The 18,313-nt window shown below is 43.9% G+C and overlaps 8 protein-coding genes across 8 annotated transcripts; 5 read left to right on the forward strand and 3 right to left on the reverse strand.

The window, feature by feature from the left end:
• The first annotated feature begins 1,420 nt into the window (after positions 1–1,420).
• On the forward strand, positions 1,421–2,563 carry BCR41DRAFT_100093 (hypothetical protein). The gene is made up of 4 exons (XM_022019297.1): positions 1,421–1,509; positions 1,831–2,269; positions 2,366–2,464; positions 2,558–2,563. The coding sequence occupies exons 1-3, from the start codon at positions 1,489–1,491 to the stop codon at positions 2,371–2,373; spliced, it is 468 nt and encodes a 155-aa protein (XP_021880081.1). The 5' UTR covers positions 1,421–1,488; the 3' UTR covers positions 2,374–2,464; positions 2,558–2,563.
• BCR41DRAFT_100137 (hypothetical protein) lies at positions 2,225–3,905 on the forward strand. Its single transcript, XM_022019298.1, has 6 exons — positions 2,225–2,269; positions 2,366–2,464; positions 2,558–2,667; positions 2,759–2,915; positions 3,003–3,298; positions 3,390–3,905. The coding sequence occupies exons 2-6, from the start codon at positions 2,429–2,431 to the stop codon at positions 3,757–3,759; spliced, it is 969 nt and encodes a 322-aa protein (XP_021880082.1). The 5' UTR covers positions 2,225–2,269; positions 2,366–2,428; the 3' UTR covers positions 3,760–3,905.
• A 1,252-nt stretch (positions 3,906–5,157) lies between these two features.
• BCR41DRAFT_100159 (hypothetical protein) lies at positions 5,158–6,147 on the forward strand. The gene is made up of 2 exons (XM_022019299.1): positions 5,158–5,888; positions 6,011–6,147. Coding segments are annotated over exons 1-2 (465 nt in total). The 5' UTR covers positions 5,158–5,425; the 3' UTR covers positions 6,013–6,147.
• A 1,397-nt stretch (positions 6,148–7,544) lies between these two features.
• On the reverse strand, positions 7,545–8,668 carry BCR41DRAFT_356132 (hypothetical protein). The gene is made up of 2 exons (XM_022024591.1): positions 8,559–8,668; positions 7,545–8,379 (listed from the first exon to the last, which is right to left on the reverse strand). The coding sequence occupies exons 1-2, from the start codon at positions 8,614–8,616 to the stop codon at positions 7,739–7,741; spliced, it is 699 nt and encodes a 232-aa protein (XP_021880084.1). The 5' UTR covers positions 8,617–8,668; the 3' UTR covers positions 7,545–7,738.
• A 973-nt stretch (positions 8,669–9,641) lies between these two features.
• BCR41DRAFT_324184 (protein precursor) lies at positions 9,642–10,359 on the reverse strand. The gene is made up of 2 exons (XM_022021534.1): positions 10,033–10,359; positions 9,642–9,930 (listed from the first exon to the last, which is right to left on the reverse strand). The coding sequence occupies exons 1-2, from the start codon at positions 10,244–10,246 to the stop codon at positions 9,761–9,763; spliced, it is 384 nt and encodes a 127-aa protein (XP_021880085.1). The 5' UTR covers positions 10,247–10,359; the 3' UTR covers positions 9,642–9,760.
• A 71-nt stretch (positions 10,360–10,430) lies between these two features.
• Positions 10,431–12,604, forward strand: BCR41DRAFT_356137 (hypothetical protein). Its single transcript, XM_022024592.1, has 4 exons — positions 10,431–10,788; positions 10,916–11,228; positions 11,576–11,715; positions 11,830–12,604. Exons 1-4 carry the CDS (start codon positions 10,552–10,554, stop codon positions 12,487–12,489), a joined length of 1,350 nt encoding a protein of 449 aa, XP_021880086.1. The 5' UTR covers positions 10,431–10,551; the 3' UTR covers positions 12,490–12,604.
• A 47-nt stretch (positions 12,605–12,651) lies between these two features.
• On the reverse strand, positions 12,652–14,582 carry BCR41DRAFT_356139 (hypothetical protein). Its single transcript, XM_022024593.1, has one exon. The coding sequence runs from the start codon at positions 14,517–14,519 to the stop codon at positions 12,675–12,677; it is 1,845 nt and encodes a 614-aa protein (XP_021880087.1). The 5' UTR covers positions 14,520–14,582; the 3' UTR covers positions 12,652–12,674.
• Positions 14,583–15,005: 423 nt separating this feature from the next.
• BCR41DRAFT_387407 (hypothetical protein) lies at positions 15,006–17,798 on the forward strand. Its single transcript, XM_022027892.1, has 4 exons — positions 15,006–15,254; positions 15,344–15,421; positions 15,544–15,844; positions 15,953–17,798. Exons 1-4 carry the CDS (start codon positions 15,204–15,206, stop codon positions 17,710–17,712), a joined length of 2,190 nt encoding a protein of 729 aa, XP_021880088.1. The 5' UTR covers positions 15,006–15,203; the 3' UTR covers positions 17,713–17,798.
• Positions 17,799–18,313: the final 515 nt, after the last annotated feature.

Below are 18,313 nucleotides of genomic sequence, written 5' to 3' on the forward strand. Positions count from 1 at the left end.
AATATAACAGGATTACTAAAATGAAGCGTCTTCAAAACTTCAGAGAGAAGCACTGGGGGCAATGTGGCGGAGACGGCCACAAAGCAGGTTGAAGGAGACACTTTTGCGCGTAAGTGCCCGAGCTTCGCATAGTCAGTTCTAAATTGTCCTCCCCAAGTCCCAATACAATGGGCCTCATCCACCACCACCGCTCTTAATCGGTTCTTCCATTCAGGGATGCTCCAAAGTGAGCTCACACGAGGGTTCTGAAAAATTATCTCAGGCGACATAAACACAGCGCGGTACTTTCCCTTAACCAGATCACTGACTGAAAACTCTGTTCCTTTCTTCAGATGGATGTTTGGGATACCAGATAAGTCGAGTTTTTCCGACTGTTCATCTCCTAGCGCTCTCAGCGGCGTGATAATGACTATAATTTCTTTCGGCCACAGAACTAGTGGAAGAAAATACACCAACGTCTTGCCCCACCTTGTACCAGCAATCAAAATACAATCTTGATGGCGTCCAATTGTCTCCTCAACTTCAAGTTGCTCCTTTCTTGGGTAAAACTTGAAGGTATCATAGCATCACTGACCAACATCATCAGGAAGGATGGAATATTCGCTTGCTGGGTTTGCTGGAGTACCAGTAGCTGACATTTGTTAATGTTGCAAAATATTTTATTAATTTTTTTTTGCAAATGTTAGAGAAAACTACAGGTCGGTAATGAGTGTGTAGCAGGTGTGTAATGAGATTGCAATGGGAGCGCAATGAGAGTGAGAGAAGGGGTGAAGGCGAGGGGAAGAGTGAGGTGGTGAGGGAGAGAGAGAGGAAGAGGGAGAGGGAGAGGGAGAAGAAAGGTAAGAGAGAGAAAGAAAGATAAAAGTTAATGTTGAAAAGTATATGTGTATCCGATCTATATATGCCAGATTGACTCCATATAAGCATGAATGTGAGTTGCATGTGTTTTGTACGCTCTTCCATATGATTTTTGACTTTGAAAAAAAAAAAATTCAAAAAATTTAAGTCGCCAGCTAATAGTCGACTTTTGATTCCAGCCTGAGAGAGAAGCATCTGCAAGAGCAAGCCACCAGTTGCCTTTTTAGGCACGCTTGCCTTGCAGCACGTGTAAACACACATGCGCTTCGTCCTCAGGCTGGTGACGAGCCTAGCCTAGGGGCTGGGAAAAAATCTTCGCTTATTAGCTGGTAGCTCAAAAAGGAAATAAATAATGCACTTGAGGGAATGTTCTTCCGTATATGCAAGGGACAGAGCTAGTGACTGTATTTTTTATATGTTTTTATACATAGTTAGGGTCTGCATAGTGGCAAATGCCGTATTTCCTTACTGTATTGGAAATAAAGAATGACGTTTATGATGACGTATCTTTCTGTGTCTTCTGAACAAAGCGCGTGTCTTTGCACTAGCGCTCGTTTTATTATTTTTCTGTCTCTCATCCGCTCCACATTATTCGCAAATACTCCCTCCCTCGATCATTGTCGTTCCCGCATGCGATCTTCCACTGCTAAGGTGACGTACGATTCATACATATCCCGAAAAATTGCATTAAGGTGGCAGATGAATCTCGAGCAATCACATCAAGACTGACTTTAGCGGGTCCTATGTCAGCACGCGGTAGGATGGTCGGGTCGTCAGAGTGTGATTGTGTGTACTTGGTGATTCTCTGTTTCTGGTCGCTCCTTTAGCGGGTCCTATGTCAGCACGCGGTAGGATGGTCGGGGAGTCCAATGCAATTTAATTCATTCCTTTCGTTTCTTATTTTAATTCAATTGAGTCAGCTTCGGATGCAAGTTTCTTACATGTATTGTTACAATCTGTCTGATTATCTAGGATACTTGCGCCATGGACAATGTCCAAGCATCGATGGAAATGTCATATTGGCTGCGGAAGAGAATTGATCAATATGGAAGCGCGACAATGCCTCAGTTCGCCGAAAAGTTCAAACTATCCAACAGACAGGATGCAGACCTGCTCTTTTCACATCTCATTTCAAAGAGCTCTCTCCGCAAAACAACAAGGCACACCTTGCGGAGCGACTATGATATATGGAAACGGAACGAGGGCGATCAGTTCTGGGCAGCATTGGAAGCCACCACACAGATTGCTTCAGATATAGTTGTAGGAAGTGTCCCAAAGGCAAGAAAGCTCGTACTCGGGGACAACCACCCATCTCTTTCCAAACCGAGCACACTGGCAAACGAATGCTCACCAACAACTAGCCGAAAACGAGATCGAGAGTCGTTCGAAGGCTCACCACCTGCAAGCATACGTATGTTTATTTCATTGATACCAGAGCATACTTTGTCCGCAATGACGTGTGTTTGCTCAAATGACCACAGTGGTTAACTACGAGTATCTATTCCAGTCTTCTGATTCAGTACACAGAGATGACAGTCTTGATTTGGGTGAGACCGATGCGTTGGTAGCGATGATTAATTCTGTCAAGCACAGAGATTGCAGTCTTGTAAGCAGCCTTTGATATTTCGAATGCATCGCCCAATTTAGCTGGCTGAGTCTCATTCTTTTATCTTCTGCATATATCTATCCTATCGATTAGTGGGTCCTTGATGGATGCTGTGTGGCCTGCATGACCGACAAATATAAGGAGCTGTCCATCCAAGCGTTACGAGCGAAAGAGCTTAAAAAGTCCGAGCCAGCAGATGTCATGTAAGGATACCAATATAATAATCTAGAAAATTAATGTGGCCAGCGATTTGATTCTGTTCACAATAGTAGCTGCTCTTTTGCTATCAATTAGGATCCTGGCAGGCACGTTCGCTCCTTGGCACCCCACCACCATGATGGGAAAGATCTTCAGCAAGAAGTGCCTGCAGAAGATACGAGACTCTCTATCGACGAATATGGAGCCGATCGAAAACCTGGACGCCGACATTTCGATTCTCCATTCTATTCGTGTAAGTTGTCATGGAGCTGTGGCGTTCATTCAAGATTCGTTTTAAATCTAACGCTAATTTTTTTTTTTTTTTTTTTTTTTTTTTTAGCATCGAGCCGACAATGACATCGAAAAGGCTGTTGTGGCCCTCAACGGAGTAACAGACATGAAACTACGTCGGCTATTTCAACAAATGTACGTGGATGGAAAGCGATCAGTACCTCTCGCAAATGAATGTAGCGCTTGTTATATAAAATTAAAATCTTTTATTGCTGCATTTAGGAAAGAGGAGCTACCAGCAAGAGAACAAAGAGAGCTCTCGGAGGAGACCCTTGTCGCAAATCATGTGTCCCCTATCCTCAGGGCGTTCACCCATGACCCAGTTCTTGAGATCTTTTCCCATTTGTAAGCATCAGAGATATTACAATGGAAATAGATTTAGTTGAAATGGATGGATGGATACTAACCTTTTTTTAAATAACTTCACTTCACTCAGTCCTAATACGAATTCACAAAGTCAAACCCGACAAGGAGTGAAACCAGATCGCCCGGACTTCAAGGTTGTGATTGGGAAGAAAGAGGTGGCCTTTGGCGAAGTCACTGGCCCAAGCCAAAAGAACGATCAGAAGAAGAATGGCTGGGACCTGTACAGACTCTCAAGATTTGGGACAGCTGTTCTGAACCAGGGAGGCGAGGTCGTACCATTGGTGCAGGTCATCGCTGACTCTGGTACCATCTACCGTCACATTGTCAAGGTTCGAGGAGTCATGGTACTAGCAGAGGTTGGTGCGTTCTCGGTCCCCATGACCACCGTCCAAGTAGGGGGACTGCTGGCATCTGAGCCTGTTGCAATCGAGAGAGAGTAGTTGCCACTTTATCCATGCCTCACAACACACTAAGCCATTTCAACAACATACAGTTTTCCCTCACTAACCCGTTGATTTTCGACGGGTTAGTGAGGGAAGGCCTCTATTCATTTTAATTCAATAAATATATTTAAACTTTATTTGACGAAATTTTTTGTGTAAGAGTGCAGTCATTCTTTCTCTCTTTCTTCACCACTTTTTATCCACTATTCATCAACATACTTGAGTAAATAACAAGACAATGTCTAAAAAGCAATCTTCACAATCGAAGCTTAACGATTTAGTCAGAAAGCAAACTGCTGTTGACAAGTGCTTGCCTCTGTTGAAGCGAAAATCCTTAAGGAAACCATCTCTCAAGCATAACGGGTTACAAAAATCATTTTCCTTAGTCGATAAAGCGGATTTCATTGCGACTGTTGATGGATTACGAGCAAAAGGGTTTAAAGCCTCCATTGCCGCTATTGGAGCAGGTTTTGGCATGAGTCCCAGCACGGCACGAGAGATATATCGTCGAAGGGAAGAGTATGTTCAAGATGTGAATTCCCTCCCCCTCCTGGCTAGTCAAGCAGTGAAGCGCAAAACTAATCGAAACATGGAGCCTATAGAGGATGCTCTGCTGGAATGGTATGCTGCGGAGAGGGAGCTCGATCTCAATGTCACTGATAACCGTCTACGAGGGACAGCAGTGGCAATTTGGACTGAGATGAAGCCCTTTTTTCTTCCAGGTCAAGCACCCAAACAGTGCTATTTTTCGAAAGGATGGCTTCACCGCTTTAAAAATAGGAATGGCCTTAAATCTTTTATTGGGCATGGCGAAAGTGGATCAGTGGACCTGGAGGTTGTGAAGGATCGCATCGAGGCTATAAAAGCCAAACTTACCGATTTCAAGCTTGATGATATCTATAATTGTGATGAGACAGGTCTCTTCCTCACAGCTATGTCCAAAAGAACGCATGAGACCGGGCCTATTCGTGGAAAGAAGATCGTTCGGTCAGCTAGAGTCTCAATTCTATTCTGCAGTAATTCGACGGGGTCTGACAAGCGCAAGCCTTTGGTGCTTGCCATGCACCGTCCAGTGGGTCTAGGCAAGGCCATCTTCAAGACGATTGACGCAGACTTTTCAGGTAAAGGTTACATGCGACAACCAATGTTCATTAAGTGGTTGAGGCAACTGGATGATGACATGCAGGAACAGGGCCGCCGCATTGCTCTCTTAATTGATAGCGCACCAGCACACAAGGACTGTGAGGCAATTGAGCTCAAGAGCATCACGGTCATTCGGCTTCCTCCGAACACGACGGCAATGACACAGCCTCTAGATGCAGGCGTTATAAGATCGTTCAAAGCCCTTTATAGTAGTAGTATGCTTGAGGCCGTGGCGCGTGTAAGGGCAAAGAAAAAATCAGCTATTGCTTTGCCATCCAACGCGATATTTTGGTCATGTATCGCTAGAGCTTGGGAATCAGTGACTCCAGGCTGCATCCGCAACTGCTTTGCTGAGGTTCCCATCTTGACCTTCGAACAAAGGAGTCATTTGCATTGACTTGGAATTGAGTCAAAAGCAGATCATATCTTCAAACTTCAAGACAAGCTTGTTAATCAATATGGTGGAGACAAAGAGGAGGTCACCAAACAAAAGGACATTAATGTGCTTAACTATCTTATCATGAACTATTGTGAAGGACCTTCTGAGCTAAATAGTGATGTTGTCCACAAGATAATGGCTCTCGAAAAGTACAGACACCGCTTCATTCCCCACGTGGAAGATGATATCATTTACGAAGGCGATGAGGTAGAGAAAGACGATGAGGATGATGTCGACTATAATCTCAGTCTTTCTGACTCGAGTTCCCAAGACTCCGCGCACTCTGAAAAATGTATCGAGGATGTGCTTGAATCCCCTCCTTCAAGTCCAACCATACATGATTATCAAGAGATAAATGAAGAGGAATCGATGGAAAACTATTTAGAGTTTATGAATGCTCGACATGAAATCGATAACCCTCATCTGATGGAGCGCTGGGTCGCTGTGCAAAGGCAGTTGGAGCTATTTAATGAATATCGTCATTTATTGAGAGAGAATCAGCAGATGAATGAAGGAATGAAGGAATTGAATCAGAATAATGAATGTAAGCAAAATAAAGTTTAAATATATTTATTGAATTAAAATGAATAGAGGCCTTCCCTCACTATCATGCAAAACTGATTCAATAATTCATTCCCATGTGCATTTCTTTTTTTTCATTCCTAGAAACCGTATATGCATACACCACTCATACTTTGGTTTAATAAAGCTCCCGTCTTCTTCTACGTCATAGTGATGCGTTGTGACATTAGCTTGTCTCATTTGAATAGCTAAGGACTTTTTTGTTCATGCAGGTCATTGAATCAGTTTCACATGTGGTCTAATATGTTGCCCATGACAACTTTTGGACGTCATTTAATGCCAGTAAAAAAAGGACTTTTCTCTCTTTCCTTTATGAACACTTGCTTCAGTCTCTCTTAACTATACCTTCACAGAATATGAGACCCACTCCACAAAGGAAAGTCAACGAAGCCAGGAGGTTAATGATGGGAGGCATGTCTACTAGAGAAACTGCTGCTAGTGTTGGTATATCAATAGCGACGGCCACCAGGATCTATGCACATAATAAGGAGTACATGCCAGTCAATAAAGGCGGTCGACCAAGGAAAGTACCTAGAGGTATCATGCAGTATCTTAAGGTGAACATGAAACGAGGTACACTCAAGTCTGCAGTTGAGGCCACCGTCAGAGCCAACCAGCTCATACCAGCGGCTGTTTCTGAGACCACCGTTAGACGACGGCTCAAGGAGTTAGGATTGACAGCAAAGAGGCGTGTACATAAGCCAGCTTTACGTCGACGGCATATTAAAGCCCGTTTGCATTTTCTCAACAAGTATAAGGAATGGACTCTGGAAGATTGGAAAAAGGTTATTTGGTCAGATGAATCGTAAATAAACCGAATCTGCTCTGATGGCGTGCAGTGGATCTGGGACGACAATCCGGGGCGCCTCACTCGCAGGTCGGTGCAAGGCACTGTCAAGTTTGGGGGTGGTAACGTTAAAGTGTGGTCATGCTTCTCATGGTACGGACCTGGATACATTGCAAAGATTGACAATAATATGGACGCACAACTTTACATCAAACTACTCCAGGAGAATCTACAGATGTCGCTTGATGACTGGGGCCTAACTAAAAGCGATATCGTCTTTCAGCACGACAATGACTCGAAGCACACGGCGAAGATTGTTACGAAGTATTTGGAGTCAGTACATCTGACAGAAGAGGAAGGTACACTTCTAGAGTGGCCAGCACAATCCCCTGACCTCAACCCTATTGAACACATGTGGGCAGAATTGGATAGGCGGCTCTCTAGGTATCCGGAGCGAGCTAAGAGCTGTGATGAACTATGGGAGCGAATATCGGTTGAATGGTACAGGATCCCAGTGGACTTCTGCCGCAAACTCATCATAGGTATCCATAAGAGACTCCAAGCTGTCAGTGATGCCCATGGTTGGAATACTACTTATTGATGTAAGGTTATGGCTCACAAAAGAATAAAGATCTTTGGCCACCGAATGGGCACATGTGAAACTGATTCAATGACCTGCATGAACAAAAAAGCCCTTAGCTATTCAAATGAGACAAGCTAATGTCACAACGCATCACTATGACGTAGAAGAAGACGGGAGCTTTATTAAACCAAAGTATGAGTGGTGTATGCATATACGGTTTCTAGGAATGAAAAAAAAGAAATGCACATGGGAATGAATTATTGAATCAGTTTTGCATGATAGTGTATAATTAAACAGTGAATTGGACTTGCGCCCGCGCACCATGGACGATGGTTTGTGCTCCGCAAAGTTTTCATTTTATTTTATGTGCTAAAGAAAAATTAATTTGTGATGGACAAGCAAAAAAAACATAACAGCTGAAGGATGGGTTGTGAAAGATAAGTCATGGGGACTTCCGTTGTGAGGCTATGGACGGGATAGTGCCAACCAAAATTGGGATTGGAGGAAATTGAAGTGCCATTGGTGCTCCTTTAATCGCTGACAAGACTGTTGGCTCAGGGGAAAGCAAGAGTTGGTGAAGTTGCTCATATGTATCATTATCAGTATGGGAGATATTTGGGCTAGGAGTATCAGTTGAAAGTCGTTCCCGAAAGGAGGAGGATATTGAACGATTGAAAATAGACAAGTCAATCGTAGGACGCTTACGGGTACTTGAAGTGAAGCGGCTGACGAGATTGTTGTGACGCTGTGGGACAGGAATGGATACCAAGATAAAGTAATCGACTCTTAGCAATGGCGTAACGGAGGCATTGATGGTTGGGACTATTTCCGTACTGAACGGTAATCGGAGCTGCAGTTGCTGGCTCCATGATGAATTTGCGTTTGAGACCTTAGCGATCGGGATAGTTGCATTGTGGACAATGGTGGGCTCTGGTGGGGTATAGTCATAAATAGTGGAGGATGCGTGTGAAGCATCTGAAAGTTCGCTCGCAAATGATACACATCTAACGAGTGCCAGGTGTATAGACCTCAGATCAATTTGGGATTGATTGTCTATCCTGAGCACCAGAGCTGCAGTTTCACCTGAGGTATAAAAAAGGTGTAGTATGTGATCAGTCCTCAAGAGAAAGCTGATGTTTGGATGACATGTGGGAATACCATAGGCTTCCAAATACGGACAGGAGGAACTAAATTGAGCAATTTTGTTCAGGTGGACAAAAATTGCGGAGTTTGGTTGGAAATGGGTGAATGGAAAAACTTACAAATGCGGACACCTGCGATGCTCTTGATAGAACCACGTATTTCTGCATGCGGGGTCATGGATGTATAATCAACTACTATTTGGGCATGGGCCTCATTAGTTGTCCCTATGGTAGTGCTGTATCGAAATACAGTTGAGGGAGCAGTAGTTGTAGCAGTGGCACGTTTAACACTGGCTGTTGGAAGAGTCATCGGAACCATCGGCAGGTACATGACGTTAGTAGCATGGGATGAAACCCAGGACCACGATGATGTATTACCCGGTTCAGTTTCGAAACCCAAGTGGGCGCAGATGGAATAAGAGATGGTCCGATCTCCAGTCTAAATTGCCAAACAAGGAAACGAAGTGCGTGTGACATTTATTTCGTCAGTCAGAGACATTAAAAAGTTGTATGACAAACCCGATGTCGTCGTACACACACAGGTTATCCATTCGGCCCAGTGTAAAGATAAAAAACCACCTGAATGCTTGGTGGGAAATTGCATAGTGGAAGCTTGATTAAGAAATGAAAAATGCCTTGTCTCCTGCATGCAGGCAAGATCTGGTTTTGAAGGAGAAGGTGTTCCACCTCAAACACCAAGGACGAGTTACCCTTGCCTTGAGGGCTGTGCGAACACCTTCGAATAAGAGATCTGGAGGCTATTGAAGGTGAAGATTGACTGCTGCTGCTACTAGAATCGAAACCAGATTTAGACGGTAGGATGGTTTGATTGCAGGTGAAAATGACTCGCAGTTGGCAGGGAGAGAAGATGGGTCTGTTGAGATTGACATGAACTCTCCCTTGGATGACTGATCCAGGGCCATAACATTGAGTTTGACCGTTTTTTGTAGTAGATAGAATGATATGAAGACCCTCTGGCGAGACAAAAGTCGAAGCACTATTAGAGTGAACCTTGGAAAAAAATTTCATTGTAACGGAAAATGAGAAGAGGAAAAAATTATGTCCTGCAATATATATAACCAATTTCACGTGACTCTTTCCCCGGGGTGAACACCATGATGGCTCTTCTCTTCAAATTTCATTAGCAGCAAAGCATTGCGCGCCCAAAATTAATCACAAGAAAACAGTGAGGTTAATATTTTTACATGATGAGCTTTTTTATTTTTTAAAGAGCATACTGGTACACTGGTACAGAAGGATATCATTAGTCATAAGTAGAAAGGAAGATGTATCCGCGCAATGAAGCGAGTAGGATAGTTGGGTTATTTAAAATAGACAGCCTTTGGGTCAATGGGAACTCCTGTTTGAGGATCAATCCCGTTAGCCCTCATCTGATTTTGCTGATAAATCAAGCGAGCCTGGTCAAAGTTGCAACGGTGTTTCTTCATAATTCTGCGAATCTCATTTGCATTTTCCAATCCTTGGCGTCCATCTGTTGTTTCCAAAGAATATTTTGAAGACAAAGCATTAGAACAATTTGTATAATTTAGCATTGCCATGAAATAAATAAAAGTAGCATGAGTGAAGACATTACCTCCATCAAGTAAGTTTTGGTGCAAGTCAAAGGTAGAGGAAGAGAGGCCCTCTTCAATGCTTTGTTCGAAGGTGCTGTCCTCGTCCGAGCGGAAGAAAGGCAGTCGAGAGTAACGGAGTCGGTCCCGTAGCTCTTCAACCTTGGGCAGCCAATAACCCCGTGTGACATAAGCAGCGATGCACCATAGGAAGAGAATGAGTAGAAATGAGATCATGGCGCCGTAATTGGAAGTGTGGTCGCAATGTTGTAATTGTATTAGTTGTCGAGGAATGTGTTAAAGAGTGTGTGTGAGAGAGAGAAAGGGGAAAGGGGAAAGGGAGAGATTATGTGCGAAGAGGTGTGTTGGTGAAGTGGATTCAAGTCACACGCCTTGATTATTGACATGCTTTGGACATGCACTTGACTCACCTGTTTTTTAATATTCTACATTCCATTCCATTCTTTTTTCCCATCACTTCTCTTCTTTTGTTCTCCCACTTCATCGAATTCATTTAGTAATTCTCATTTTAACAAACCATAATGACAGAACAAAAGCCTCAGTCAGATATCGTTGACAAGGACACCTTCACCGTAGCTGATATCACTGAAAAGACTCATAATATCGAGCTCAACGACGAAGAAAAGGCTAATGATCACGTCCACGACGAAAACTGCAAGCATGAGCATACTGAAGTCACTGAACCTCAGGGACGTAATGATTATGATCTTTTGGAGCTTCGCGGTACAAAAGATCAGACCGGTGATCCTCTCGTGAAGGTAAGAGTTTGAATAGATAGTCTTCAAAGGGCAAATCTCCGTTACGGTTGATCTACTGGCCATAGTGTCTCTTTAATGAATAACAATATGAACAATAATAGTTATAAACAATGGGATTTCATAATAGACATATTTTGAAGCCAAAAAGATTTTCTTGGATGCCATGGAGCGCCTTAGTAAAATCCCCGAGGGTTCAGACCCTGAACTGATTGAGAAGCATAAAGATGAGATCGTCTCAATTACTTCAGATTTGATGAAGGCCTTCCTCATGGACGAGAAAGCTTGCGCCATGAGCCAGCGAGTTCTCAAACTCGCAGAGCAGTATGAAGCCTACGTTCAGAAGTACAATCCTGAAGGCACCTCGACTTCCACAGGAGAGTCTGAGGAGCCAGGAGCAGAACAGCAAACAACCATCTACACCAGGGACTCTGTCGTCTTTGGTATGTTCATCTTCCCGCAACACTGACACTGATCTGGCCACTGTTGATGACATAATTAGTTTTCTTCTCCAAGGGGTTATATTTTTCATTGTATTTTTCAACAAAGAAAAAGGGGGAAGAATCTCAGTGCTGCACTAATAAGAGAAGGCATGAAGAATGGAAGGCCACATCCACCGTTTGTCATCCTTATCGAACAGATTCATGGACAATTTCTAAGACCAAAAGTGTCAATTAAGGATGTGTGTTTACTTATAACTATGCGTGTTGGTAGAATCTCATTTGATGATCTGGTTTGGAAACGAACTTTAAAATTTACATGGTCATTAATTCATGATATATATTTATAGTCATCTGGATTTTATTTAGTGGACAGCAGTTCGCTCATTGCCAACAGACCCTTGGTTTTGCAATCAAAGAGTTTGAGACCCTTCGCCCACGTATGCTCGAGTTCCGTGCCAACTGCCACATGGCCATGCGTGATTATAAGGTAATAAAAGGATAAAAAACGCCAGACAGTAGTGATATACGTTCTGGGTCATTTCCTTGGCCTGATTCAACTTGGATTTCTGATCTATATACATACATATTTTTTTATCGTTAGGCTTGCACAGAAGACTTGGAGCAAGTGCTCCAACTCACTCCAGAACTGATCGAAATTCATTCGATGCTCGGCAACGTCTATTATGCAACACATCAAGCGCAGAATGCTATCCAACATTTCAAGGCATTTGTTGAGGCGGCTCACACAGACTCTCGTACCCTTCCTAATGCATATTATGCGCTTGCAAATCTCACTCTTCAGACTGCTCCTTCAGGCGCGGCCAAGAAGAAGAGCAACCAAGCGTTAAAGCAGGCTGCGGTCCTCAAAGAAGCCCAACAATACTATCAGAAGGCACAGGAGGCTGATGTTCGTTTCAAAGAGCTCTATGGAGTTTCTACTGCTTTGAACGAGATTAAACGTACTGCTATCATGGCCTTCCAGGCTCGTAGCGCTGGTCGCAACGGCATTCTTACGAACGACCCGACTCCTGCTCTGTTGGAGGCATCGGAGACGCTTAAAAAATCATTCAAGAATCCTGCCATCTCCCACTGTGCCAATTGCGGTCGTCCTGACAATGTTGCAAACGATGATCGCTCTCCAGAGTTGAAGCCTAAACCCCTTATCAAGTGCAACAAGTGCAACAAAGTTGCGTACTGCTCGAGGCCCTGCCAAATCAAGCATTGGAACTCGACTCACAAGAACACCTGCAATAAAAAGTGAAATGAAGCATTCTCAACCTGAGAACTTCTATCACTGGATTTTTTTCTTTTTTTGGAACTATTTCAATGTGACACGTTCAATGCTTGATTAAAATAACGAAATAAACAAGAGTTGTTGGATTATTTATTACAAAAAAAAAAAAAAAAAAAAAAGTTCCATGGTATTTAAAATTAGAGGAGATACTTTTATGCCTCTGTCTCTTCCACACATCTAGAGCATGAGCACTTAAAGAAGTACATGCTTTCTAATCGAGCCTGACGTTCCTGTCTCCCTTCCGAGATATCGCCATAGCTGATACAGCACTCCTCTCCTTCCTCAATCACGCAAGTGCTCCAGTATTCCATCTGTCTTGCGCGATTGCCCTGACGTCTCTTCTTCTCGATGTTGGGTCGACACGAGTGGTTAAAGAAGCAGGCCTTAGGGAACACAGCGAAACCTTGCAGTTCATCTGATAAATTACGGATACCAAAAGAGTTGGCGACCTCTGCAAATAGGATAGTGCGAAAGAGCATGCTGTTAATTGTGAACTTGTTGCTTTCGGGATTGTCATAATTCTCGTCGCTGTCATTGTCGTTAGAATTGCTATTGCCATCTTCACTCTCATTATCTGCATATGGTTGATTCTTTTGATCTTCGAGTTTGAGAAGTAGGAAAGCGTCGCGGAGACGCATATAGATGTAAAAACAGTTCAGAAGATGTGTGGGCAGAATTGACATTAAATGATGCCATGAGGCCATATGGTTGTTATGGCTATATTTAAGTTTTGTCGGTTGTTCAGACGCCTCTGAATCTACGAGTTGTTGGTTACCGTCTTCGTCGTCAATATTACTGTGCTCACTCACGTTGAGGCTAAGCTGTTGGCGCAACAGAACAAGTTCGTTTGATTGCATCGCACAATAGTCTACAAATGTTGCTGGCTCTCCAGGAATGCTTGCTGGTTGTTGCTGCTGCTGCTCCGAGCTAATAGCTACAGTCAATTTTTGTTGTACTCTCATATCTTGCTGCCGTCGAAAAAGCACATCCGCAATTAATCGAATGATCTCGCAGTCATCATCCGAGGTCTTTGAAGCAATTGTAAGTGTTGGATTGTTCCCTCCTAAAAGACAAGCAGCAAGCTTAGGAAATAGTGCTTCAATTTGCGTTGGAGACCGAGCCAGTAGTTTTTTACCCTTGCGCCCGCCTTTGTCTTGCCCACTAGTACTGATAATGGACTCCTGTTCATCAATAAGACTATCCAAAGCGTTCCAGATACAATCTAAGAAGCATTTCAAATCTTGATCCTTTAGATTTAAAACAGCAGTTCTGGTATTTGCCAACAAAAGCGCCTGTTGGATCAAGCCTGGATAATGCAATAGCATTGTAGGCGTAGCTAATATTGGCACTGTCGTTGTACTAGAAGTAACAGTAGCAGCCCCTTCCTTCTCTTGTTGTTGCTGTAGTGGCTGTATGGGTTTCCACACCAGCTTCCAGTGCCTTGCAATCGTATCACTCCATGTCCTACGAACTTTTTGCTCTACTCGACATATCATTCTAGCCGTTTCTGGCCCATATAACTGTAAGCATGTTTCGTCACAAAACACCATCACAGCGCCATGTTTTTTTGCGACTCTACTGCTGGTTCCGCTGCTGGACAACCGGATCTGCGCCTTGTTATGACGAATAGACGTCCAGCAGTAGTGACAGACCCCACAATCTAGCCAGGGATCACACATAGTGGTGCCATATGCCTCTGCAACAAAAACGAGTTCATTTGGAAGGATTTTCCGAGTGGCAATATAGGAGCGACCTTTGTTAGGTAAAAGAGCGACCTTAACAGGGAATAAATGTGTTGACGCTGAGGTTGTAGTGGCATTAGCAGCAGCACTGACAGTAGTTTTGATGACGGAGCCATCGTCTGATCTAATAAGGGGGAATGTGGTATCTTGTAGATTGTCTAAAGGCGGAGTGAGAAGCGGGTGAATGGGTATAGAAGTGGCGGAGAGCAGAGAGTCTGCTTTGTCAGGGAAAGGCTGATCAACGTCGATGTTCATCTCTTTTCCTACAAAGACGGATATGAAGAAAGAGGAGGACAGTCGATTGTTGCCAAAGTGAGAGGAAGAGGAAGGCGAATTTTGTTTGTTTTTTTTTTTTTTTTTTTTGTTTATTTCTCCCAAAAGTGAACCAATGGTGAGGGTCAAACTCTCAACATGGTTACTCTTGTCCCCTATTGGACAGTTCAAGATAGCTGGACCCTGGCAAAATTCATTTTGGTGGCGCAATAAACGCGCTAATGGATGTGTGCAGATGCAACGGCCATAGACAGTAAACAGTTGATATTAGTTGGAATGACGCTCCACATTTACACACAGTATTTTAGCTCGGTTTGTTGTTTATCGTCATACTGATGCATAATTGTAATGTAAGTAACACCGTGCACTTGTAGAGAATTTATCACTTCTGAGACCATGGATAAGCAAGACATTTTTTTGCTCATTATTCCATCTACACTTGGAAAAATAAAGACTAAAGCATCCATGATTCATCCTTTCTTTTCTTTTGAACCCACCTTTTACACCCTCTCATTCAACATCCCTCATCTTTTCCTCTTCCCATCGAAGCCAGCTTTGATCGTTTTAAACACACGCATATCATTCCTATCACCAATATACAACTCTCTCTCACACCGCATATATTACTTCTGTTAATATTACGAGAACAGAGTTCGCCTCTCACAAATGTATAGAGTCAAGCTCCAGTCTCTGGCCGCTTCCCAGCGCTCACGTAACGTAAGAGACCAAGTTTTGGTGAATCGACACAATTATCTTTAAAAAGAAAAGAAAAGGAAATTCAAATTAACATATTACATTGTAAATAGAACTCCTTACTCGTCGCTTCGACTGCTGCAATCGCCGCTGCTGGTAGTCTTGCTACCAAGACTTCGTATTGCCAGCACGTAAGTCTATGAGTCATATTCCCGGCTGGGTTAAAATAAAATAAAATAAAACAATTATTGGGATCGATGGCTTTTTTTTTCTCTCTCTCCATATTCATATTCTTTATGCTTTCTAAATGCAGGATCCTTCCGTCCAAGCAGAGGCGGAGCACTTGAAGGAGCACGTCCAAGGCTTCGCAGATCATGTTCTTGAGATGGCCGATTCGCCACCGTCTTCATCTTCGTCACCTAGGTCGGGGAAAAATCATGGGCGCGGTGAGTCCACATTCTTTTCCTCGAATGACTATAGAGCCGACCAGCCTCATCCCCAATTTAGTGGAAGAATGGAGCGCTTCCGTGGCGCATATGTGGAAGAGCCTCTTGTCCCTGCATTGATCTATGTCACTATTGCTGGAATGACGGGATCTTTTATCGCACGCAAAAGTAAGCCTTTTTTGTATCCTTTATTAAACCAGATGTATGTAAAAGCTTGTGAATGCTAATTTTTTTTTTTTTTTTTTTTTTTTTTTTTTCGTATTCTCAATGATCCAGGCAATTTCGTATTCCGCTTCTTCTCCCCTGTGGCTCTAGCTCTTGGAGCTGCCGCATACTGCATCCCTAAGACAACTAACAATGTTATTAACGGCTTGCGAACGTATGACTACAGTCAGATGTCGCGTGAGTGGCAGCATAAGTACCTGCATGCAAAACAGTCGGTTGTTGACACGACGCACGGACTCACAGCTGCTGCAGATAGTGTCATCCACGGAGCCAAGGATGCGGCTCATGAGGTCTCGGATAAGACCGCGGAGCTGACTGACAAGACATCCAAGACCTTGAACAGCGCTAAAGAAAAGTCTGTAGAGTTGGCCCATGATCTCAGAGACAAGACTGAAGAAGTAGCCGAGGATGTAAAGTCCAGATCAAAGAATGTTGCCAAGGATATCAAGTCTAAATCTAAGGATATAGCCAGCCAGCTCGGGGATGCCAAGGACAAGGTCCAAGACCAGGTGGAAGACAAAGCTCACCAGGCAAAAGATTGGTGGCAATCCGAAAAGAAGGCTGCAGAAAAGTCGGCCAAGGATATGAAGCGCACTATGCGTGAGCAGGGCAGGAATACTCGTGAATGGTTCGATGAAAAGACCCATGAGTTAAATAATAATACTGATAAGGGAGAGATGGAGCATGGGTTTGATCGTTTGAAGGATAAGGCTCGTCAAGGCTGGGAAAACGCTCGTGATGAGGCGCAGGACGCCTGGAATCGGGGCACGAGCCATGGCCAATACAATGGTGAGCGATGGAAGGACCAAACTCGGGATTGGGTCCGGGACCGCTCCCGTGACATGCATGATCGCTTTGAGGATATGAAGGATCGATCGGATGATTGGGCTCAGGACCACCGTCATGACTGGCGCAAGATGGGTCGAGATGCTGAGGATCGGTTCGATCAAGCTCGCCATGATCTTAAGAGGCGCGGTCGCGAATTCCGTGAGTCTTCTGAGGACTACCTCCACGACGCAAAGCGTGATGTTTACAACAAGGGCGAGGATATGTGGGACCGTGGTCGCCATCAGCTCCACAGGGCTAAGCGTGATGTTGATGATGCCCGCTCGAGATGGGGGCCTGACGACGATCGTGTTCCAGGCAGATCCAGTGCTGCTGCTCGATGGGGCCCCTTTGAAGACCATGGTGGTCACCGCGACCACCATGACGAAAAAGAAGAGTACGCTGGTCGTGGATACAGGTATCAGCCACGCTATGATCAATTTGATACACAACGTCCCTCCGTGACTGAGGCTGCTAAGGAGGGCAAGCACTGGTGGCAACCCAAGAGTCCAGCTGATCCCTATGAATATTACGATGACAACCGTCAAAGCACCTTTTCGCACCCTAGTAGATCATCGTCATCATCAGCCTCATCTTGGCGGGAGGCCGGCTCTAACTCAAGTGACCAAGCTAAGGAGCAGCTCAACCAGGCGAAGCAATACGCGGAGCATGGTATGGGTCACTTGAAGGACGCCGTAGGAGAAAAGGCTCAGTACAGCCGCTCCTGGTTATCTGACAAAGCAGATGAGTTAAAAGATCGTTTTGAGCAAGGCAAAGACCGCTTCGAGAACGAGCTGAATGGAAAGTTTGCCCACGAGCCCACGAAGGGATATAACTACTACCATGACCGGCAAGGACGTGATTTTGGAGGGCAATATCGACACCACAATCATGCATCCATTTACTCGAATGACAACTGGTTCCATTATGATCATGGTGAGAACAACAGAGCGTCCGCAGGACGTTACCGTGAGCGTGGTATGTAGAACAAAATAGGAGGACGATACGTAGCATGAATTACATAAATGGCGGGTCTTATGAATCCAATGTTGTAATAAAATTATATTTATATCGCTTACATCAACGAGGTAATTGTCTCGTGTCATGCTTATGACACTGACAACGCATCGGGTTAAGACCATAGAGAATTTCGGAGAAACTTGGACAGTATTTCTGTCGTCATGTTTCTTATTCCTGTAAGATGAACAAATCTAGTTTACAGGGGAAATTAAGGGTACACTGCTGCTCGTCATATCAATGCTTAAGGTTTGCTCAGTCCACAAATTAACCACTCATATTTGTTTCGATGATGTCTGTGACAACATCTATCGCTATAGCTTTCTAACTCATCAGTCTCTATATCTCGTTTGCACTTTTAGGGTTCAAATAGCAAAGTAGTAAAAGAAAGGCATCCGGTCGCCGCTTGTGGGGCTCAAGTTTATAGTAGAGGATGGCAGCCTCGATTCATCACTTTGGATGTGGTCAACCTAAAAATATTCACCATCGGCATCACCATCATCACCATCATCACCATCGGAGTCACCTTATTTTTTATCCTCTGTTTCTTCGTCACTCAACTTTAATATC

This window comes from Lobosporangium transversale (assembly GCF_002105155.1).
Source record: "Lobosporangium transversale strain NRRL 3116 chromosome Unknown BCR41scaffold_25, whole genome shotgun sequence".
NCBI classification, from domain to species: domain Eukaryota; kingdom Fungi; phylum Mortierellomycota; class Mortierellomycetes; order Mortierellales; family Mortierellaceae; genus Lobosporangium; species Lobosporangium transversale.